Here is a 24,204-nt window from a genome sequence, read left to right as displayed (position 1 = left end):
CTCTGTGACCAAGCTGGGCAGGTTTAGCACTATCATGGTGCCTCTGGAGATGTCAGCCGTGGCTGTGTCCATCCTTCCAAGACCAAGCTGCTGCTGCCAGTCCCAGATGGATTTTGTTTCTGCCCCAGACTCTAGTGCAGGAGGAACAGTCCGGCTCCAGCTCTGCACATGTCTTGCAGCTCCAGTGGGTGAGTGCCAGAGCTGCTAGCATGGCTTTGATCCATTTGAGAGTCCATGCATATGCACTTCAGAGACCTTTTACTGGTGCACCAAGAGGGAAAGGCCCCCTTAGCCCACTGTGACAGCAAGCAGAGTTAAGCTGCTTTAAATCTGTCTCCTCATTCACGGATACAACGATCCTCAGAGCTAACCTGGAACTCGTGGAAGGAGAGAGGGTGCAGAAAGCAGACAATGCCTCAGTCCTTGAGACATGATGGAAAGGACAGGGTGGTGGAGGGGATGCTCTGCTCAAACCTGCTCCAGGCAGTTGTGCCAAGGCTCGCTGGAAGACTTTCACAGGGCACAATTTCCCCTCTGCCCCTCAGCAGACCATGCTTTAGCTCGACATCTCATGCGAGAGCTTTTCCCTCATGCATACCTGAACTGCCTGGGACTTCATCCCTCCCATCTGTGGCCAGAGCAAACATCCTCTAACAACAGTTCCTGCCAATCCTTGCCTCTCCCACCCCTTCCCTGTCTGCAGGCATCACTCCCACCAGACTCAGTGCTCTAGCGTGCAGGGCAGATGGGGGTGCCAGACGCCCGCGCAGCAGATTTACAGTCATCAGGAACAGCTTCCATGTGTATGTGCAAGCTCCATTGAACCTGCTCCCTCTCTCCACCCTTTGTCACTCCCAGACTTGGGACCTACCTCTGCCTGCACGGCGCACGGCACGCTGCAGCCCGACCTGGGCACCCTCCCCCAGACAGTGACCCGGAGCCGAGGGTTCCCGCGGGGAACAGCAGCCGCGGTCGTGCCCCGGTGCTCGGCTCCCGCTCCGGTGTGGGCAGCGCGGTGGAAGCGGCGGATGTGCAGACGGGCGGGTGCAGCAGCAGGGCTGAATCCCGCTGGCTCCCAGGGTGGGCATGGGCACAGGTGGGCGAGGACCCGGCCCCCGCAGCCCTGGCCAGGGGAGGAGACCCTCGGGGGGAACGCAGGGGCGGGAGAGGGACCGACCGGGGGGACGGCTGGGACCTTCAGCTGCAATTAGCAGCGCCTCCTGCCAAGGCAGCTCAGCTAATGAGCGCACCGGGGAGCGTGTACGTGCAGCAGGCGGGAGCACGGCCGGGGGACCCGCTCCCGCTCCTGGCACCTCACCGGAGGGCCCCTTGCCTCCTTGGGCCCGGAAACTGCGGGGGCCCAACCTATCCCCTAATGCGGCGGTGCTCGGGACAGGTCTGACAGACCTAATATGAGCCCAGGGTCCTCCCTCCTCCAGGACAGACAGTCATGTTCTTTCCCATTGAGTTCTCCTCAGTGCCTTTGGGCAAAGCCAAGGAGGTGAAAAATCACCCGCAGCATCCAAGCATCTGATCACAGCACCATTGGGCACAGACCTTCGCACTGCTGTGATGCTTTCTCAAGGACACCATCAATTCACAGGCAATATCATATTGTCTTCTACCACCACAGCTGAGCAGGCAGCCCCTGCTGTCGATTCACCCTTGATCCCTCTGGGACTTTCTCGTCCTGCATGTGAATCTTATATGCAGAAAAGAACATTAAGTGTCTACTGAACTCAGTATCTCACTGCCCATAGTTGTTAGAGGACGGTCCATGAGGAGCCACAGGAAATGGAAGTCTGGTTTCCAGCTTTGGGTTTTCCATGGGGTTTGTGTTCCTCAAGCCCTGCCTAGAAATATGCCGAAGTTTTTTCTCTGCATAGATATAACCTTACAGCATTGTACATTAAAGGAGCAGAAATCAATACCAAGGATGGATAAAAAAGAGGTGAGTACCACGTGGAAGAGTGCTGAAAAATGTCTTTAACATTCTGTAAGAATCTGAAATCTCATGTCTGCCTCGGGTGAAATAAATGTATTGCTTCCCTCTGGACTGTTTCAGAGAGATATTAAGGAAAGAGAGATAGAGTATGTACGTTGCATGCCTGAAATGATCCTATAGGTACTATATGCAGGATCAGCATTTCAAAGGCACTGCCCTGTGACGAGCAAATATTAGTGCTGCTCCTGCCCTCCTTCCCTGCACTCCTTACTCCCACACATGTAGAGGTTTAAGTGCAGGCAGGCAGACTGATGTACCTGCATAAGGCTTTATTTGAAGGGCTTCTCTGACTATTATACAGCTGACTGCTCCGATCACTCAGGAAGAAAAAGCACTCCAACCATACATGAAAATGCTATCTCAAAAATAACAAGGCAGTAAAACACTTGAGCTCAGAGGGAGAGTGGACAGGCAATTCTGGCAACCAGAATGGGCACTCAAGCTGCCCTTCCATGGGTGAAGGACCTGGAGGGGCACACAAGGACCACGTCTCTCGCAAGATGTCCCAAAAGGCACAAGACGCCTTTTAGCTCATGAGTCAGCTGAGTATGGGAAGCCCAGCAGAGATGTGAGCATCTTCCTAATTTCACTGTGAAGTTTCGGTGCCTGTTGCCACCTGACACCATCCTCTTATTGGACAAGCAGGCATCAGCAGGGGCAGGGAGGAGAAGGAGGTGCAAAGACTGCTATGGGGAGCCCGGGCCTGGCTCCCAGCTCCCTGAGGAGCTGCCAGCTGGAGCTGTGATTGACGCCGTGGCGGTGCAGCCCTTCTCTCAGCAGGCAGCTGAGAGCTGCCTCACGCCCAGCCGGCGTGCGGAAACCTCTTTGTCATGGCAGCTAATGAGCAGATTGTATTTCACAGCGCCGCGGCCCCGCACAGGTACAGCCAGCGGCTTTTATCTTCTGACAGCTCCCACGGGAAAAGAGCAGCCGCCGTCCTGCCGAGCGGGTCACCGCCCGGTCTTGCCGGGCTTTACGGTGTTTGCACCTTTTTTAAACCCTTTGTCAGTTTTCACCTGTCTGTGGCTCTTTTATAGCACAGGAGTGGAGGGAAAGGGATTGTGGAAGCACCTGCCAGAGTTCGTGCAGGAGCACAGTGGTGGGATGTGGGATCGGCGCTGAAGAATATGGGAGAGTGAGGAAACAATCATGACAGCAGTTGGTACCTCACTTATTGGGAGACTTATCTTTAAAACAACAGCAAAATCCAAGTTAAAGACTTCCATTGTGTTTAACAGCCTAGAGTTTATTCCTGTAACTCCTTCCCTGGCTTTAATCCCGTTCGGAACTGCACTCTTTCTCCAGCCACCCTGGGGCTGCTGCCCCCTGTGCCAGGAGAGCTGGCCATGGGCACCCTCTGCCCCCTGTGCCAGGAGAGCTGGCCATGGGCACCCTCTGCCCCCTGTGCCAGGAGAGCTGGCCATGGGCACCCTCTGCCCCCTGTGCCAGGAGAGCTGGCCATGGGCACCCTCTGCCCCCTGTGCCAGGAGAGCTGGCCACAGCCATCGGCTACCCTCCTGCGCCCAGCAGGCAGGAGCTGGCCTGCACCTGTCCAGCCAGGAGCAATCTGGGGACCTGAAGCCCTGGGAAAGGGAGTGATCTGGCTTGGTCAGGGAAACTAGCTCTTCAGGAGAAATCCATCAAGCTATGAGCTCAGGTTCATCTCAAACAAAGCTCCAGGTTCCCCAGGCTGGGCCCCTAGAGCTGGCAGGTGTGCTTGCTGGAAGGCTGCATGTGGGAACAGACCAACGTGCCCCAGGAGACACCCAGAGCAGCACAGGCAGTAGACCATGCTCTCCTGCTCACTGGTTTGCTCTTTGGAGCCAGCCTGATGCTCAGGGATGCTGTTTTCATTGCCTGAGTAGGAGCTGGCTGAGATGCAGCTCCCTCTGACTTTGCTCCCCTGCAGCCACCCCTGAGATCCCAGCACAGCATCAAGGGCAGGCTCACAGTGTCAGGGTTGTGCACATCTCCAACAGGGATCTCCAGCTCGCTGGCAGTGTCTGCTGGGTCATGGACCAATAAATCCCTTCTAGGAGAGATGCAGAGCACACAGCGCTCTGCCAGGCTTTCTGCTTGCAAGGCAGTATGTTTACTAACCCCCAGAGGAAAAGAAAACCTGCTGCTTTTAACAGGATTTTTCATACGGTTTCCTTATCAGCACCATGTGTTCTGGGAGTTCCCCCCTGCCCAGGTGTTTCTGAGGAGTGAGGGATGTTGTGGGGCACTGATGAGATCACTGCTCACTGTGAAGCTTTCACCTCGGTTTCTAGAAATCTGAAATCAGGTGCTGAAGCTCCAGCCTGGCTTCCCTTGGGCCAGCTCACCATGAGTGACGCAGCTGCCCGCCCCATCCATCCCTCCAACTCTCCAGTCTGCCCTGGTGCCCCTCAGTGGTACCAGCCTCCCTCCTGTGCTACAGCCTTGGGGCATCAGATGAAATTTCAGCTACAGAGGTATTGCTCTCCCATCTGCCTCCAACATGCTGCACTTGACATGAACCAACAACTCCTATTAACACTGTCAGGAACAGATCTGGAAAATTCATTTCCCAGCAGCATTCAGAGAGGCCACAAGGAGAGAATCCTTCCCAAACGTGCAGGGAGAAGCCAGCACCAGCACGACATCCCTGGGCAGACCTACCGGCAAGGGGTTGAAGTTCTGGTCCACCAGGTGGTTGTGGCCGTGGTCGAGGAAGGAATGGCGCACCACCACGTCGATGCCCTGGCTGGCCAGCAAGCCCAGTGTGTTCAGCCACCTGGGAACAGAGGGAACAGAGCCAGGGCACCATGGAGGGGCAGGGGGGTACCATGGGGGGAACACTGGGGGGGACTGCCTGGTCCCAGTGGCACAGCTACTCTCATGCATATGACCTGATCCCTGCTGCAGCACCTGAGCTGAAGCCTCCTGATGGTTTTATGAACTGGCTCCCATTATGCCTGTCCCAGCAAGTCTGCACATCCCCTGCCCCAGCTATGCACAGCTTGCACATCCCAAACCTGTGCCTGAGCCCCTGTGTGCACCCCAATTTCTCAGCCCTCTGCCCAGAGGTGCTCCCCCAGCCTGCCAGCACTCTGCACCCTCTGAGCAGGGCAGACCAGACCTTTGTACTGGCCTGTCTTCTCACACTCCCTGGGCAAGATCTTCAGTTCTCACAGCCTGCCACAGCCCTGATAGCCCAGGCATGTCCCTGTGCTTCCCTGCAAAGCTTAGATAATCTCCCTCCATCTTTCATGATAACAGCCAGTTCTGAAGATCTGAACTGGGGCTTTGCAGCAGGATGTCCAGGCTACGGGGCTGTGCTAGTGGACAAGCCCCAGGAGCCAGGAATGGTTGCAGCTTCAAATGAGAGAAAATGGGAAGCAGAGCTGAGGAGGGATACTAGGTACAAAATGGAGAAATTAACAATACTCAGGCTGCCACGGAGTACTGAGGGGGTCTCTGGGCCTGGAGCTTGCCCTCTTCCAGCTGCAGTGCCTTTGCAGCACCTCAGCCTGCAGAGCCCACAGGAGTGGCAGTGCCCTGGGGGTGGCAAGCCAGTGTCACTCACAGGAACCCAGCTGCATATGAGTCGGAGAGGTTGTTCATGCCTCCAGCTGAGGTCATGCCAACACCTTCCAGCCAGATCTTCTTCCCTGGTGTGTACGTGTTCACTACCTGCGTGAGAGACAAAAGGAACAAAATTGCTCTGGTGCACCTGTGATTTAAAGCCAAGGCATACATCTCCTGTCTCATCGGAAGACTTGTGCAGACCTTTGGTGATGGTGCTGCTGGACAGTCAGTGCCTGCCTGGCCATGGCATGTCACTCTGTGTCTTTACCTTGGCTGGGTGGGGGGACACTATTCCTCACTCTTTCCTTCCACTGCAAACATGTCCATTCGCATCTCCTGCAGTCCCACTTCTCCAGGCTGGGTGACAAGCTCTCAAGACCAGATGTCTGCAAACCCAGCGGGCCCAGGAATGCTCTGAGCAGCCTGATGGATCCTGCCCCATTAGTGAGGAGCGCTGGAATGTGCTGGATGGACTGGGATCCCTCAAAGATGTTAAATAGGCCAGCTCTGGGCTGCCTCCCACTCACAGCCTGCGAGAGTCGACAGCCCTGCCTGAAGCCCCAGAGGTGTTGGCATCCTGCCTGTAATTATCTAAGCCCGCCACCTTCCCCGGCCGGAGAGGAAGCAATAAAACAGGGAAGTGGACAAGTCCAGCTGCTCTAATCAGCCCCGGCAGGATGCACGGACTCAGAGCCAAGCTGGAGGCCATTAGCACCCAGTGCTGTGCTTTTGCTCAGCCACACTGGCATTCCCAGGAGAGCCTTCCCGAGCCCTACCCTGTGCACACCAAATTCTGGCCCATGGGTGTGAGGGTTCCCCTAAACTGCACCAAGGGCAGCTCCTGGCTGATTCTGGTCTGGGCGTGGACGGAGTCCCACTTCATTCCCAGCAGGCTCCAACCCGCAGCAGAGGTGGGATACATGTCTCCACTTTTTGCAGGGCATTATACCTGTGGGGGCTGGGTCACCTGATACCTCTTGCTTGCCCCACAGTGATTCCACTGGCCACTGTGCCATGCCTCCCCTGCAGCAGGAGTATCATCCACATACATGGATGACTCCCAGCTTGTGCCAGAGGGATCAGCAAGGAGCTTCTCTCCTCCAGCTTTGCTGCACTGACCCTCTCATCCCCTTTCCCAGGGCCTCTCTGAGTTGTTTACTCATTCTATGGTTTCTCCCTGCAGGAATTACAAGTGAGACATTGTAGTGAGTGGTAAGGTTTGAAAAACTAGACAAGACAGATGGATGGACATCTCCTCTAGTCCCTAAGGCCTTTTTCACTCACTAGGTGTTTCTTATTTCTTCCAGGACTGACAGCTGAGTGTGTCAGTCTCAGCCCTGGCCCCTCTATCAGTCAAAGCAGGGGCACCCTGCAAAGCCCCTGCCACGTATCCCATTGTTAGAGATGTGAGCTGGGTCCCCTGGACAGTGAGGAAAGGAGCACTCACGAGCCAGGCCATGGACTCTGACACCACAGGCCAGCAACAGCTGGGTTTTTTGACACAGTCAAAGCATGATTATCAGGAAAAAAGGACACTAGTTCATAATGGTCACAGTTCTCCACCAGTGAGAATCACTCCGGGAATGCAATTGTCACTACTTTGCAAGCAACATTTCCAGGCCCACTGTGAGCAAGGGGGACAAGACGTGGTGGTAGGAGCCCCTCCTGAGCATACATGGCACTGGCTGTGCTCAGGAAGGTTTGGTACCGCCTGGCTGCTCTCTCCTCTCCTTGTTCTGGAGGGCAGGCTCAGTTTCAACCTCATTACATGCTGCTACCTTCAAGAACAGACAGATGGGAGCCTCAAGACAGTCAGCTGCCTTAGCAGGGCCTTGCATAGCGTTTTCTCCTGTCCTGTGTCCCAGCACACCTGCACAGCCCATGCTGTGCTGCAGCCTGTGGCCACTTCCCTCAAAACCCACCACACACCCCCCCCAGGGCTAGGCTTTGTGCTGCCTGGTGTCTCACCCCTGCCCTGAACGAGGGCTGGCTGCGCTTCCCTGGGAGCACAGGGCCCAGCAGCCACTCTCCCTCCCTGCCCCAGCCCAGCTGCCCTGGGAGCTGTGGATGCTGAGCCCTGGCCAGGAGCTGTGCCCCAGCCAGGCACTGCAGCCACGGTGTCCCCTGAGCCCTGCAGACCCTTTGCACTTGCTCACCTTCTGGATTTTCCTGATCTGGTCTGACAGTGTGTCTAGCAGGCGTGTTTTCAGGAAGTCTGTCACCTTGGCCACTCGACCATCAATGTAGTAACTGGAAGGGAAATAAGAAGACAAGGTCAGACAGCTGGAAGTGTCTCTGTCCCCAGACCATGTCCTCCTCTTCTGCTGCTGCCCCATACCAAGATTCTTCCTTTGCTCTGGGGAGTCCCTGCTTGCACCCTGTCCTATTCTGGCCCTCTGGCCATGCCTGTCTGGCAGATGCTCAGTCTGGCAGAATACAGTCTCCAAAATAGGATGTAAAGTGGACACATCCTAAACACTGAGCATCCTGCACTTCAGGAACCATGGGAAGTTTTGCAATTTCTTAACTTTTGCTGGTGAAACTCTGGGGGTAGTATTCTAAAGGCTGGGAGCAAAATGCCACCTGCAAAGGCTTTGCAGCCCTCTTGCACAACCTACACCTTCCTTGCTTGCTCTTCCAGAAAAATCCTCAGCTGAATCCCTCTGTCAAGAGAGTTGTGGCTGTTACCAGCAGAGGAAGTCCTGCTCTCACAGAAATACCTTCTGGCCTAGGAATGCCAGGGAGTGTTTCCCATACAGGGGGCTGATTCCTGCTCTCCATGTGCTTGATTTTATGAAGTACAGCTACAGTGCTGCCCATAACAATGTGAATCATCTGTCTCTAAGTGTGAGAGGAAGGCTCTGAAATGTCTCACTGCTGTCTCCTGGCTCTGGGACATAAGGTGAAGCATTCTGTCCTGACTGCATATATCCTGTGTCAAGAGGGAATCCCAGCCTGCTCCTCCTGAGGGAGAGTCTTGGGCTGTCACCTCTCCTCCATGCAAAGAGAAATGGCAGCCCCTGTACATCTCCCAGAGGCTCCTGCCAGTCTTGCAGGGAACAGAATGCCTGCTGCAGCATGCACTGGCATACTCCCGGGCCAGCTCTTTTTCTGATAAATAGGTTTTGCAAGAGAAACTTTATGAACCTTCTCCTCCCAAATCTGCATTGTGTATCAGCCACTCACCCCAGCAAGCCCCAGAGAATGTCTGAGCCACGTTGGGGGGATGGAGGTTCCCAGGAACAGCAGCAGCTCTTACTGGGGCTGGTGGAGCTTAGTCATTGCCTCCCATTTCTCACTGGATCTACATGCACTTGGATTCCACTGGAGTTACAGACCCTTCTCCCCTCCTGCAGACCTCGATGCAGCTGTGGGTGCTGGGATGAGTAACGGGCTAAAGACCTGGGCTCTGAGAAAAGGTGGATTCACCTTTCCAGGGCTGCTTTCTCCATGACATGCATCTCATCTACACCAGTGAGCACCTGCAGCAGTTGTAGTGGCTGATTCACTTGGGTGCTGGAATGCAGGAGCATCCCCAAAGGATGCCGTGGGCTAACTCAGCCTCAGAAGAGAACCTGGCACATGTGCAACACGCACGAGTGCTTGGAGAGGATTTTTGTGTCTCACTGCTCCAAGTCCCTAACTGCCCCAGAGCAGAATTCTGTTACAGGCTCAACTTGCAAATGCATTCAATGAGAAGAACCTCCTGTGTCAGCCCTCCCCCAGGCGTGCAGTCCCAGCTGTGTCCCCAGCCAAGCACGGGAACATGCCAGGCATCCCACAATTGTGTGACTGGGTAAGGAGACACGAGGCATTTCTGCACACCCATGGTGACTGGAAGGTGCTAGGGGCAGAAATAATCTCCAGGGGGAGTTTAGGAAGTGTTCGAAATCATTCCGATCACTTACACACCTTCGAACCACTGGCTGCTGGGAGGAGAGCAGATCTGTGAGCAGCAGGCAGTGGTGGGGTTTACACAGATTACTTTTTAAGACAAAATTACAAAGCAGTGTTCTCTGGGGATGGCAGATGTTTGGAGTTTAGCACCACACTTAAAAACGGAGCAGAAATGACTTTTTCAGACTGCTGGGGACTAAAAACCCCCTCACCTGGGCTAAAAAAGTGGCTGAAAGACATAAAAAAAGGTTATATTCACAGGGAAAAGATGGAGTTAGATAGATCTCAGTCTGTGTATGACCCCTCCAATGCATCAGGCTTTCTGCAGGGCTTAGCTCCTTGGCCAGTATGGTCCCAGAGCCCGGGATAAACCCCTCAGAGAGTAGAGACAAGCTTGCACCTCCTCATCACCTCATCCAAGCATGAGGTGTGCTCTGACATGCAGCTCCACTGCCAAGGGGAGAGGAGCAGCAGCAGACCCAGAGGAGGCTCTGCCCCCCAGAAATCACCTGGGGAGGTGCTGATGCACTCAGCACAGCCCAGACCCTCCAGGGAAGAGAAATACTCTGGAAAATGTGCCATGATAACATTTATTTTTTGACACCTTCATCAACAACCCAAAGAAACAGAGACTGGTAGAGGCACAAAGGGCAGAAATAAAGTATCAGTATTCCTGCTTCAGTATGAAGAAATCTTGGTAGCATATTTCCTGGCAGCATGAAGAGAGGAACACTTCAGCTTTGGGTGTGTAAACAGAGCATGAAGACAATTACAGGCTTCAGCAAAATGAGCAGGGATCTCTTGCAAATCTGCCTGGGAAGTCCTCAGTTTCCAACAGGTAGTTTCATCCTACTCAGACGAGGAAAAAGGGAAAATGGCTCCAGTTGCACAAGGCTTGTGAGGAAGGGAGAGGGACTGAGGTATCTGTGCTGATACCTGGCTACTCAGGAATGGGTTGCCAGCTGTAGGCTTCATCTCATTGAGTTAAGGCAGTTCCTCTTGGTAACTTTAACTGTCAGTATAGGCAGTACAGAAATACACAAAATGAAAACAACTGTCAGGCCTTTAATGCAAGAGAAGAGCTCATTAGGCGTGGATTATTCCTTGGAGTAAAGGCTGCAGCTTTGCTGATATTTACAATGACTCAGTGCACTTGACTTTAAAAAAACAGAAAAAACCAACAACCTAAAACAGTCACAACTTTTCAACCTCCAAAAAAGCCAGCAGCAGCTGCAGAGAAATCCAGCACTGACAAATACCTCCACAAGCCAGCCCTGGGATCCATGGCACTCACGTCCTGCTCTCCTGAGTCCAGTAAGGAGACGAATGGAAAGACCCTCCCCAGCATAGGCAGGGGTCTCTGTCAGCCACAACTCTGCAGAGGCAGAGCACACAAAGCTCTTGGACAAGCTGTTTGTCTCCAGTACAGGCTGACAGTTCTTTCAGTGGGCTCTGGGTACAGCACAGCAACAGCAGTGGCCCTGAAGCCCAGGAGACATCAGCATGCACACCATGAGCACTGACCATGCTCCTTCTCATAATTCAGGACAGAATAGATATGGCCAATTACATACAGAGCTGGGCCATGGTGTCCCCCTGTTTGATGCCACTATCTCTATGAGCAGGCAGTCTGCAAGAAGATGAGAAGAGACAAGAAAAAGATGGATCTAGCTACTGAATCCCAGAGGAGACATACATCTTGAAGGAAAGGCCATGTACCTCTACTTTTGTCCATACTTTGGATGCCTATTATACAAAACTGAAACAAATTCTCCCCCTCTGCTTACATTGACCCATTTCTAAAACCATCATTTGACTGTGCCACAGAAAGCCAGGATGAGATCAGCACACTTTGCAAAGGGAGGTGTGACTGGGCCGCTCTGGAGATGGCCAAACCAGAGCGTGGTGCAGGGGAAGGACTCAGCCAAAGGCTGGGCAAGAATTTATGCCAGTGCTAGGAAATGAACCACCCCAATTCCTGGCCTCCATTCTTTCATGGATCTGTAGCATGGGACAAAGATGAGCTGAGAACAATAGTGAGGCAGGGCTGAACACAGCTGCCAGTCAGAAATGCCCTTGTTCTTGAGCAGGCTGCAAGGCCAGGCTGCACACAGCTCCCCACTGCCTCCCAGAGAGGGACAGTGCCAGGCACCAGAGCACTTGGGCAACTTGGGGGCTGGCTACATGTCTCTGTCCTCTCACCTCCAGCTCTTGTGCTGTATTTAAAACTGTTTTCTGGCAAGATCCATGATTTGCTGTATGGGACCATAAGCATTGTACCATGTTTAATGAAGGCAGTGCACTGACTCCTGGGCAGCTGGTTTCATTTACATCCTCCTTCATTTTAAAGAGAAACCTTTGCCCCTATTATCTGACCTCTTCTTCTGTTGCAGTTAATTACATTAAAGCCTACTTCCCAAAGCTCAGGAATTTCCGGATCTACTTTGCTGCCTGCTGCTGCAGGGAGAGTCTGCTTGGAATTAGGGACCTGCCTGCCAGGAACACTCAGCAGGGCAGATCCTCATGGCCAGCATGACACCCTGCTGCCTCTGCAGCTGTGAAACTCAGACACCTCTGCTGACAGGTGGCCCTGAGCACCTTCCCAAGGTGAGGGTGTGTGCAGTGCAGGACGAGGGGCAGCCACCCTGCTTCTCATGGAGAGGAGGCAGGATGCGACCTGCTCCTTCCAAACCCCTGCAGGCACACGTGAGAGGTGCTGCCCACCTCCAGTCAGCTAATAAAGGCTTGGATGAAGAGTGTCTGGGGGCTGTTCTATGGCCCCAAAGGCACAGTTCACACCCATGCCCTTCTCTACCCCCACACAAGATGCATTTGCCAGTCTCACCACCAGGAACCATCCCTGGCCTGTGCCATGTCCCCAGCCTTACCCTGGCACTGCCTGGAAATGTGCCGGTGGCCAGGGCCATGGTGCTGCCAGGAACTGTTCCTTCCATCAGACAGTTAAGAGGATTGCAAGCCAGTGGGCAAAGCTGTGCCCTGACCAGGTGTATTCACAGGTTGTAGTGGGTTTGACTTTAAAACCACCACACAGGGGCAAATGGGTCAGAGACTCCTTTCTGCAGCCCCGTCCCCCAGGCACAGCCTATGAAGACACAGCACTTTGAGCACTCTGAGGGTGATGTGAGCCCAAATACACACCCCGGGTACATACCCTGGTGGGTGTGTCCATGCTGGGCAACTCTCTCCTGGCACCTTTGGCAAATCTGCCCTGTGCTACTGCCCGTGAGCATTTCCCTCTGCATGCTCAATATGACTGGGCCAGAAGAGATGTCACCCAAACCAAGCAGGGCAAAAGCATTTTAAGCAACATCTCACACATGCCTGTGTGTCTGGCACCTCTGATTTGCCACACACGACAAATGACTTTGTATCTTGGAAGAGGAGCTGGCATTCTCCAAGAAGCCACAAGGACAGATGCCCACTGGTTTTGAAGATGTAAACATTTACTTTCCCTATAAGTAATAGGGATTTGTGTTTCAGAGGCAGCATAGCATGAGGATTTGCCCATTAAACATGACAAACTTGGAGCTGTGTGAAAGACTTTGAATGGAAAAGCAGTTGTGCAGACTGAGAGAGTGTTGGGGGATGGAGCTGGGCGCAGCTGCAGGTTTAAGCAGACAATGAATCTTCCCCATGTGTGAGGACACCAGCACAGAGCAAAGACATGGCTGTGGGGAAGATTCTGAGCAGTGGGAACTCACATCCAAAGGCTGATGGGGTCTGCGTTCACTCATGACCAAACATAACAATCTAAATCACCAGGGAAATGCCAAATCTCTTGGAGCCACTGTCACACCCTCCTTTAGAGAAAATTCCCTGAGCGCTTTGAAGCCATTCACACCTCCCTCTCCAGCAACACTTTACTTCTGAAGAGGGAGGCACACATGCTGAGTGATGTTATGTATGTAACAGAAACCATACTCAGTTGAGTGAGGCTCACTGATGAGCTGCTCATTTCTACCCAGTATCACTTTTCTATCAATTATATTTCAGATATATTCTGTTTTCACACAGAGAACAGGGCTTCTTGCAATATATTCCCTTCTCAATTCCCCTTCTGGATTGAGCACAGACTTTTCAAAGGAATAACAGATTTGACAAATTTATAACCAATATCCCATGAGAACTTCAGGGTTTGGAACCAAAATACTCATACTTGAAATTAGACAGCAGTTTAGTTTCCTGCTAATAATTTTCTTCTTGGATACAAAGGAACTTGTTTTGTTTTGTTTTGCTGTTTGGAGCAGAGGGATGAGACACTGTTTTGACATTTATTCATAAACAGTACAGAAGCCCAGTTCAGAGCTGTGGCCATTGCCAGTCCTCACAATCACATACGAGTGCTATCTCCAGAGCTGCAAACCCTGGCTGGGGGAGAAGCAGGAACGCTGCAGTGGAAATGGGTCAGCAGGCAGCAGCTCAGCTCTGCTGACCCTTGTGGGGAGCTGCACCAGCCCTCCCAACCACAAGCTGCTGCTTCAGCACCAGACCTGACAAGCAATTCAAACTGACCCTATAAGAAATGGTTTCAAAGCAGCCATGCAGGCAGATTCCCTGCACACCAGATGAAACTCCACATCTGAAGCCTGAAAGATTGTTCCTTCAACTCATCCAAGGGCTTGGCCCAGCCATCAAGCCCTGTTGCAGAAAGCAAATTCCTGGACTAAGTAAATGCGATCAGCACATCGTGTAATCATGAAATGCAAATTCCCAGATGAGACATAGATCATCACTGCACAGCATGAGCCTGTAAGTAACACAAATCCTGCTCCAATTGCTCTGCTACCCCACTGTCCCCCTTGCAGCAAGCTGCTGCTGCCTGGCAGGGAAACCCAAGGAGCTAAACACCCAGGCAAGCACACTGAGGCAAGCCAAGCTCCAGGAATGGGACTTACAGGTTGCTGGTCATGTCTGGTGCTATAAACCCCTCTAAGATGCCAACAGCTGCTTCTGCAGAAGCCTCCAAGGTTAACACTGACACAGAGACCATGGCTGTGCTTGCAGGAAAGCCTCGTGCGTTAAACCCCACTGAGCTCTGCCCCAGAGCAGGGGTCCAGAGGGCCTTTACAGGTGATGGATTTACAAGCCCCACTACTGCACTTCAGCAAAGCAGCCTGAGCACCTCATCAAGGGTCATGGTGAAGAATCAGCTTGGGAACAAGACCTGTGGGCACCACACCCAAGTACACCTTGGACCTGAGACCCTGGCTCCATGCTCAGGCCAGTGTCCTGCATGGGAAGTATAACCCAGCATGACAGCAAATCCACTTTTTCTGAGAACAAAATGGTCTCACCATAGGTTTTTTTTTCCCTCCAGTGAATACTTGCCTGAGAAATGTGTCCTTTCTGTGGCAGGAGAGAGTCCTGCCTGCCCCACAAACCCTCTTGCTATCAATGTTGGTGGTCACTGCTGTGCTTGTACAGTGCCTCACCTTTGCACTGGTGTTTGCTCTCCCACTGAAGAGAGCCTCAGCCTGCTGGGGAGCCTACCTCTGGCCACAGCATGCAAACTGGGGCCAGTGGAAATAAGAGGAAGGAAAAGATGTTTTTGGATTTTCCCTCAAATAAGAAAAATTCTCCCTCCATAGGGTATTTGTAACACTCAGTGCTACAGCTCAGAGCTTCCTTTGCTCTTCTGAAATGCAGCATTTGTAGGACCAGGGGGAAAAACAGGTAACAGCATCTCTCTCAGCCTCAGCTGGGCCAGGATCTTGGATGTTCACCCCCTTTTTACTGATATCTGCTCCTGGGGCTCCACCTGCATGTAGGACACAGCGGTGTGTCTGTGGACACCCTTCCAAGCAGAGTGGGGGCTGGGGCATTTTGTGTTTACCATTGGACTAAGATGCCTCTCCCTTGTCTGGATGAACCAGTTTACATTCAGGCCAGTGGCCATGAGGAGACAGTGGTTGGGGTGAAAGGAAAAGGGCTTTCAGATAGTCCCACACATCTGTCACACGTGGCTTTTGCCTCCTTGTTGTCCCTACCCAGGCTACCCCCAGAGCTGTCTGTCCTCCCAGCTGCCTCTGAAGACTCAGCAGTCCAGTTCAGGGCTCTGTTTCCAGCAATCTGTCAGGCCAGGCACGCAGGCAGTGGAATTTTTGTCCTGTGTCTCAGCTGCAGAGGTAAAGGTTATTACATCCACTCCTGTAATTGTTTGAGAGGCTAGAGAAAGAAGGGCAGAGCCTCCTTCACCTGTTTAAATTTGGCAGGACAGAGGAGGCGGCTGTAGCACATCTGCCCCTTGACACCCAGGGAGCACATCAGCTCTGTCCCCAGCATCTGTGATCACTGCCCTGAGTGTTGGAAAGTAGCAGGAATGCTGAATACCTACTGTTGCCAGGTAACAGCATCCACCGTGCCGCCGGCCACTTTCATGAACCTGTGGGAAACAGAGGAAGAAAGCAGATAAGGCCAGTGTGGTCACAGGGGAAATCCTAAACAACCAATGCTCATCCTACATCACAAGATAACAAAGGTGGCCCCTGTACCCACAAATACTTTCTAATGAAGCCTCTGTGTCCTTAAATAGAAAGAATAAATTCTGCTTAATCCAAATGCTTGTAGCAAGCACAGCTCAGAACAATGGAGTGAGACCCAACTGGCAGCAGAGCTCTGGGCATCATTTTAGAGCAGGAGGGAGAGCTTTTGAAACACAACAGCACTTCAGGAACAAGATCTTGACGTATGTATTAAGTTCTGTGATTTTAACAACTTTCAATAGCAATTAAAGAACATGTTTCAAATGTCCATCTTAAAAGGAGATTCTTCTTAGCCCCCTATATGTGTTTAATCTGAGGAACTCTGCCTGGATTCAAGCAAGGACTGAGAAATGGAAGAAAACGGAAATAAAACCCAGCAAAGCTATTAGGTGCAAAAATGCCACCTCCTGCTCAGGAAGCTCCCGAGGAAGGGAGGAAAAGCTGGACTAACACTGCTAAGTGCTTTCCTTTTTTTGACTCTTTCTTTGGCATTGGCTATTAGCAAACTGTGGGATTCTGACCTGGGTGCACTTCTGGTTTATTCCATTCCCACACCTAACCACAGCACTTCCATGGACAAGGTTAAAGTCAGTGATAAATGAGTATTATTCTCCTGATGGCTTCTGCCCTGATTAAGAATATACCTCTTTCAGACAGCTCCTGTTTGAGTCAGACTTGAGGCTACACAGGTCCACTTGCTCACACTGCCAGCCCCAAAACCAAAGCAATTCCTAATCCTGGGCACCATGTGCAACCACCCCAGCAGGAGCTGGTAACTGCAGGGGTCTCTCCCTGGTTCCCCAGCCCAGCAACCCAAACAGCACCTTGGAAAACTGCAGCTCCCACGAGGAAGTTCTTATATTGTTATGTTTAGGGGCATGGATATGGAAACACATAAAGGCACACTCTGCATGCACAGGCACGTTGTCTGTGCAGGAGTGCAACGTGCACTGCTTGGCTGATGCATTTGGGAAGTGATAATGCACACACATGACAGGAGACATTTGCCTGAGCTCATGAATTGCTGAGAAAGGAAACAGTGCTGTATTTTCTTGGGCTGCTTTAGATGCACAAGGATTCCAGGAACACAGCAGCAATGTCACAGCTGTCCCAGCTCCACACAGGGGTGAGTGGTGCTGGGTCCAGCGACCCCAAGGAGAGCCCCATGACCGAGGGCAGGGAATGGGAAGGTTTGGGAGGAGAGACCATCAGACTGTTTGTCATGGCAGGGACGAGCAGCAGCTTTCTGGCACACGAGCCTCTAATCAGGTCTGAAACAAGAGCAGCAAGCTTCAGGCTAAATATAGCTCGGAAATGATCATTCTGACTTTAAATTAATGACCATGGTCAATTATAGACTGGGACAAAAGGGCAGCTGGACCCTGTGGAGCATAAGAGGATGCTGGCAAAGGCAGCAATAATAAATCCCTGCAGACAGAGAGGGACGAGATACAATTAGAAATGGAAAAACAATAACATGCTGTAAACTCCTGTAGCACTGATGCATCCCCAATTCTGCTGCCCAGCAGTGCTGAGAGCTCAGCTCCCAGGCTCTGTAAAAGATGCAAAAGCCTTTCTGAAATGCTTTTACATCTCTCTTGAGGGTCAGGCCTGGAAAATTGGTGGCAATGCAATGGCTGGGGACAGTTCCTCCCCAGCTGAATAGAGGGAGAATATCTAGCTGGGCCAGCCCTAGTGCAGCCATAGGGAGAGGTGTGAGCTCCCCACAACTCACACTGGTCATCTGGAAAAAAGAAAATTATGCAAATATTGTTGAGGAGGCATTGCTGTTGTGTAAAACTAAGTGTGCAGAAATGTGCTAAAAGAGTCAAAATCCCCAGCTGTTAGGTTTTAAATTCTCTGTATAGGAGCTGCTGCATAAAATGTAATGAACAAAGTCTATAAGAGTGAACTAATGAACTCTAAACTGAAATTATGAACACAATCTGTATTGGATTTGAAGATCAATATCTTGCAATTGGATTTGAAGATTAGCCCAACTCGTTTTCTAACCTCAAATGCTTTACATTCTGGCTGAAAGTAAACCAGCCTGGACTTTACTGAATCACCTCTTTAGGCTCAGCTTGGCAGTCCTCTCACAGACCAAAACCATGAGCAGACCAAGCTTAAAGGAAGAAACTCCCTAGTTTCCCTTGCCATTTTCATAGGGCCTATAGCCCTGTTGAAGACACACCTTCTACAGTGGTCTTTGAGCAGGGACTCAGTGAAAAGAGAGGCAAACCCTCATTATAACCTCCTGGAGCAGCAGTAGCAGGACATCCATATGCCCCATCTCCCATATCTCTAGGAAGGTACTAGACCTCCTGATAAAAAGTTCCTGTGAAACTGTTATAGGGCACAGGCATCACTCAGGCAGCACAGTGCAGACCAAAAACAGGACAGAAAGGCCCTGGCTTGCTTAGGGCTCCTCTTCTGCCTCTGTAATAGCAAGATAAATCAGTTATTTCTCTTAATATCAAAATCTTATTATAAAACATACATATCTAGCTTGAATTTTGTTTGCATGTCTGTTTTCCTTTCTTTCTGTTTTCTTCCTTTTTCCTTTTGTTGAGATTTTTTGCAGGATGAAGTTCCTGGTAATTGTTCTAGTTCGGCCTTTAGAGCTGGAGTTGTTCCTGGAACACCCCAGATATCTTGGGCAGTGGTCTCTACTCTTCAGAGGGAACCTAGAGCAGCCCAGCAGCCAGCAAGGGGTACTGCAGGAACAAGAGATGAAAGCCGAGGGGAGGTGGCAATGCAGTCATGCACAGGTATCCAAATCTCCTCGTTTTAGGAATAGGGATTTAACTAATCCCTTTATTCCTATAGCACCTGTGCTGCTCCATCCACAGGTTTTGAGGCCAGGGAAGATCCACACAATGAGAATGCCCAGTGGTGACACATTTTCACTTGGGATTTCCTGGCTGTGTGATTTCCATGAGCGCGGCGCAGGCACAGTGAGCCAGACACTTCCGGCAGAGCTCAGACCCTGCACATGTGCTGCACAGATGGGCTGGGCTGGCACAGTAAATCTGCCATTCTCCTACACACCAGGGTCTCTCTGGGAGCACCAACTGACCCTGCAGCACATGTGCACTAAATCCCTCCCTAAGAGGAGCCGTGGGACAAGCTCAGCCCATGCTGTGCAAGCAACAGGGGCAAATGCTGCAGCACTGCCCCATGGTTCAGAAGGGTGGCAGCCCCAGTGCCTGCCCATGTAATAACCCTGGGTGGGTTTCCACATATCAGAAACCTGGGCCCATGTTAAAATCTTCAAGAAAAGTCTTTGACATCTTCTGGGACAGCATTTCTAGGTGGGAAAGCAGAACTCATCAGAGACATGTAGAGGAACAGGAATCTTGGGTAAGGAGTTTCTCATTCTGAAGATGAGACAAAGTCACTGAGCTTGAAATGGACATCTGCATGACAGAGGGCAGGTTTAGATCAGGTATTAGCAGGAAATTCTTCACTGTGAGGGTGATAAGGCACAGGAGCAGGCTGACCAAAGAAGCTGTGGATGCCCCATCCCTGGAAGTGTTCAAGGCTAGGTTGAATGGGGTCCTGGGTAACCCGGTCTACTGAAAGTTGTCTCTGCCCATTGAATCAGGACAGGAGATGTGTTTCAGGTATCTGCCAACACTAAAGTGAAAGTTGTGGTCCTGGGAGATGTGGTTATGGGACAGAGCAGGGGGCTTGGAATTGGATGATCTCTAAGTTTCTTTTCAATTCAACCCATCCCATTACTCTGGGAGATGTCCATTTTCTTACCCTTGCAGCTGCCTCTGTGCCAGCATCCCATGTCACCACTGCTACCTGTGGGGCCCTGCGTCGAGCTAGAACTGAAAAAAATGTAATTCAGCATTGCTCAGTGGCTCAGACAGTTCAGTGGCTAAAACAGTTCACAGCTCTGTCCCACAAATGGTAGTACTAGCACAAGGTGGGGCTCACCTCACAGGCCATGTGTGAGCTGTGGGGACAAGGAGCGGGAGGGCTGCAACACCTCAAGATGGTACTGATACCCAAACTCTGTACTGGCACACCATGGGTCAAATCTGAGCTCTTCCAGAGCATCTCCCACAGCCACATCTCCCAGGACCACAACTTTCACTTTAGTGTTGGCAGATACCTGAAACGCATCTCCTGTCCTGATTCAATACTTGTCAGTCATGGAGCACCTACTGCAACCTCAAGTAAATTGCTCCCATGGTTAATTAGCCGCCAAGTACGTTATTTCTCATGTGAATGTGTCTGGGTTCAGCTGCCAGCCTCTGGAACTTCCTAGGCTAATTCCTGATACATTAAAGAGACATCCACATTTGGAAATCTCTTTCCCATGCAGCTAATTGCAGATTTTCATCCTTTAAATTATTAAAAAAAGAAAGAAAAAAAAAAAAGCAATGCTGTAACAAAGAATGCAGCTGCACAAGGAGAAAAGTTGTTATTGCAGAGGCACCCAAGTGGTTTAGCATCTGAATGACCCCTGAGTGCTGGACTTCACAAACATGGGTTATTTCATCTGCTGCTCCCTGAAGAGCTACAAAACAGAGTCCCTACCCTGCACAAGCCCCAAATGTAGGAACAAGACTGGCCTGCCTGTGGTTGTGGTGGTGCCCTGGTGGATCCCTAGAGCAGGGTGGCAGATCTCTGCCCTTTGAGCCAACTGTGATGGGTAAAAAAAACTTCTTCTTGTGTCTCAGCTGGTTTGGTGAGGGTCACTGAGGCCCAGGCTTCACTTACTGATCTCTTCAGGTTCCAGCAGCACAATTGAATACCTGCAGCAGCAGGAAAAGGTACTAGACCCCACTAATGCTACATGCTGCAAAGCCTTTATCCTGCAGTGGATATTCACAAATTTCATTCTGGGCAGCAGAGGTTGGGGTGAACCAGCTATAAATCTGCTGATATATTGTATTCTCTGTCTGCTCAGCATCACCTTTCTTCAGCCAGGCTGGTCTGTGGTAGGGCTGCACAAGGCTCAAAGCAAAGAGGGCTTTTTGTCCTTGGGGGGAGCTCAAGGAGTTAGGAGACAGGGACTCCCCTCCTTCTAGCCTCCACAGCACCTTGTGACAATTACTTACACAACACCACTGTGCACCATGTGAAAACCTTCCTCCTTCTTTACAAAGCTTCCTTCCAAACTACTTTCTGCACCATGAACAAACCATCCCATTCACAGGTTCTTGGGCCTCAGTAACACTCCCTCTGAGCTGTCTCCCTTCTGAGCTGGAGGCACGGCCTGTTTAATCTCTTCTCCTGTGAAGAAATAACACACTATGCACATCCTCAACTTCTCTCTGTAACCTCCTGCTTCTATTACATCTTTTCTGAGATGAAATGACTAAGATTGTAGATAGTAATCAGAATGAAGGTACAATGTGTACTTGCACAGTGCTGTAATCTCATCTATATATTTTCTTATCCATTTCGTTCTTCCTGTACAGGTGACTGTGATTCTGGCATTGTAGAAATCAAATTAAGTTTCAGAAGCAACAACTATATTAACTCTTTCCTCCTACAAGAGCAGTAGCTAAATCTTTTGCTTATATCTGAGCTCCTTGACCCTGCTATATAACCAACTGCAAAATGAGTCATCACATCCTTCACACCTCATTTCAACGTATTTATGAATTGAGTCACTCATAAGTTCAATGCTACCAGAGCTTGAGTTCATGCTGCTGTGACCTTCCCCTCCCTTTGTACCATTAATTTAAAGTTGTTTGTCTTGTGGCTTTAATTTTTGCACAAAATTCTTGCTCTGGATCCATTGAGTGTCCTGGTACAGTCTGTGCCCCCAGCCTTGTGGTAGCTTTTGTAATACAATACAGCAAGGATATACTTTTTTTTTAAAAGAAAGTCAAACAGCCAAAGCAACTTCTAAAAACCCAGTGTTTACAAGTCCCTTGTGTCAAATATGGCAGAAGTCCTTCTCAGCAAGAGGATGGGAAAAATGCCTACATTAATTCCTAAAATTCATCCAGAGTCCTTCCCTTTGCCAGATACCACCTACTCCAGTTCCTTATTTCTTGCTCTTACTTGAATTCAAACAAACAAGCTCTGTCCATACACTGTCTTTGGCTGCTATTGGGATAAGAACTGATGCCTGAACTGACTGAGGTGTGCTGACCTGCACACACAGGCACAGCCCTCTTCATCCTCATGATGGCAGAGACATAAGGCAAGGGCCGTTATCATCAAAACACTACCAAAGTCTCTCCCATTTTCAGCACTTTGATTTTGCTTTGGTGGAACCCCATTGTGCCATTTCATGAACTGTAAGCTAACAATTCCCTCAACCAGATAAGTGTTAGAAACCTTGGCTTGGGGTTGATTTGTGGGTGAAAGAAGCAGGGCTAAAGACTGAGTCAGGTATTAACCTGACCCCTTCTTGGCTGCCCACAAATAACTAAGACATGCCCCTTCCCAGTCCTGGCATATCCACAGCTGGCAGGGAGGAAGGGACTCAACCACCACAGACAAAAGTGCTTCTTCAGCTTTGTGGGTTCCTGTCAGACCACTGTGGAATGACATTACCAAAAAGGGGACACAGGGAACCAGATGGGTGGTTAAGTCTGCACAGGCATTACAAACCAGGAGCAGGAGGCAGTAAAATCATGAAGGATGAGAAGTTTTTGTGCCTTACAAGGGGAAGACTGACAACTGGGAGCCTTGTCACCTACTTCTGCCACTGGGCTGGTGGTGCTGTGTCCCTGTGACCAGAGGGTGGATGGATGCACAATGGTGACTGCAGTAGGAAAATGGGCCAAGGAGGCTAGAAAGAGGGCAGAGAAAAGCCAAGAAGCCACAAGATCTGGTGACTTTGACACCTGTGAGATGAGGAATAGGGAAAGACTGTAGCTCCAGACAAGAAAGATTTAACTTCTCTGGTGATTCAGCAGTCTCAGGACCTAAACTGGCCACAGAGCATCAACGGCCAGTCTAGCATGGGCAAAAGTGCCTGCCAGACCTTACCCTGCCAGCATTGCTGCAGATCCTGCCATGGTGGAGGGAACACACTGACACTTGTAAGTTACCAGTGGCAAAAACTGGACTACATCAGCTGAGGAGCAATGGGTCATGAGAGCCCAGAGTCAAATCCACCCAGACATGCCAGTCCAAGTTTTATACCACATTCTGAGGTTTAACACGTTTTTGCATCTCTCCTTCCTGATTGCTTTTCCTCGTGTTTCTTCTCTTCCAGCACCAAGTGGGCTATCCAGCCATGCATTAACCTTTGTGTCTGATTCCTGATCTGCTGTTAAAATCTATGTTAATTCCTTAGAATCCCATAATTTTTTCCCCAAGCAAATTCTGAGCAGTTCTGGGATTCCTGTACCCGCAGACACAGTAGGTAGCTAACATGCTGTGCTCTGCAACAGCTCAGGCTGCATGAATGGTCTAATTAACACCTCATCAAACTCAACTCTTGGTTGTGTCTGGAGAAATTCCCTCTTGCACCTGTGCATCCACAAGACACCATTTCTAGCCTCCTGCATAGAAGGGCCAGCCACTGCAGAGCCTGTCCTTATGCCATCAGCTCCAGGCTCCAGGACCTGACAGCCCAGAGTGACACGGATGGCTGTGGCTGCTCTGAGCCATTGCTCCCTGCAGGATGGTGGAGGAGCTCAGGGGCAATACCTCAGCACTGAAGGGTGTACCAAGCCCAAGCTTCTGTGCTTCAAGCTCTCCTCCCCTCACCATATCCCACCTCCACCATCGGAAGTGCACAGCTGTCACCCAGCACAGCTCAGTGTCACCTGCCTAAGGACAGCCTCTGCAGTGGACAGCATGTACACCCTCCTATATGTTGCAAATTTTTGGGTGCCCAAACTGTCAATTATTGTAGCAGACCCCAGAGAAAGGTGGCACCTCAGGAGGGGTTCAGTCCCAACCTGTTCTGGATGACAGGCATAAGGATTTAGTCAGAAGAGCCCTGGAGGTGTTCAGCAGATGCAAGTGCCCAACTCATGTTGACACTGCCATTATTTCAGGACAAAATTTTAAGTGCAAAAATAAGTTTATTTTGGTTGTTTGAGACAGCAGCTAAAAATAGACTAAAACCTTTGGAACACAGAGCATGGAACAGGAAAATGTTGTTCGAGGTAATACTTCACAGTGACACTTTTCTCTGAGTGTTTTGGCACCTCGGGTATCTCCAGAGGCTTTCCCTGGAGAACATCTAATGCCAGCTTCTACTGCTGGAGAACACTCCCTGGCCTTGTCTGAGGTCTCCAGTCCCATTTCAGCTCA

At 50.8% G+C, this 24,204-nt stretch overlaps 1 protein-coding gene across 3 annotated transcripts in view; it reads right to left on the bottom strand.

Annotated features, from left to right (window-relative positions):
• The window catches only part of HPSE2 (heparanase 2 (inactive)), a 105,207-nt gene that overhangs the window by 6,477 nt on the left and 74,526 nt on the right, over window positions 1-24,204 (bottom strand). For all 3 annotated transcript variants that reach the window (XM_059851742.1, XM_059851744.1, XM_059851741.1), the window contains 4 exons: window positions 15,810-15,857; window positions 7,714-7,807; window positions 5,556-5,662; window positions 4,649-4,763 (listed from right to left, as the gene is read on the bottom strand). In XM_059851742.1, the coding sequence (XP_059707725.1) occupies window positions 4,649-4,763; window positions 5,556-5,662; window positions 7,714-7,807; window positions 15,810-15,857 (364 nt within the window). The remainder of the gene's footprint in view (window positions 1-4,648; window positions 4,764-5,555; window positions 5,663-7,713; window positions 7,808-15,809; window positions 15,858-24,204) is intronic.

The sequence above is a fragment of the Haemorhous mexicanus genome, chromosome 7 (assembly GCF_027477595.1).
Source record: "Haemorhous mexicanus isolate bHaeMex1 chromosome 7, bHaeMex1.pri, whole genome shotgun sequence".
NCBI lineage: Eukaryota > Metazoa > Chordata > Aves > Passeriformes > Fringillidae > Haemorhous > Haemorhous mexicanus.
Note: the sequence above shows the minus strand (reverse complement) of the source record. Positions and strands in the feature narration are given on the sequence as shown.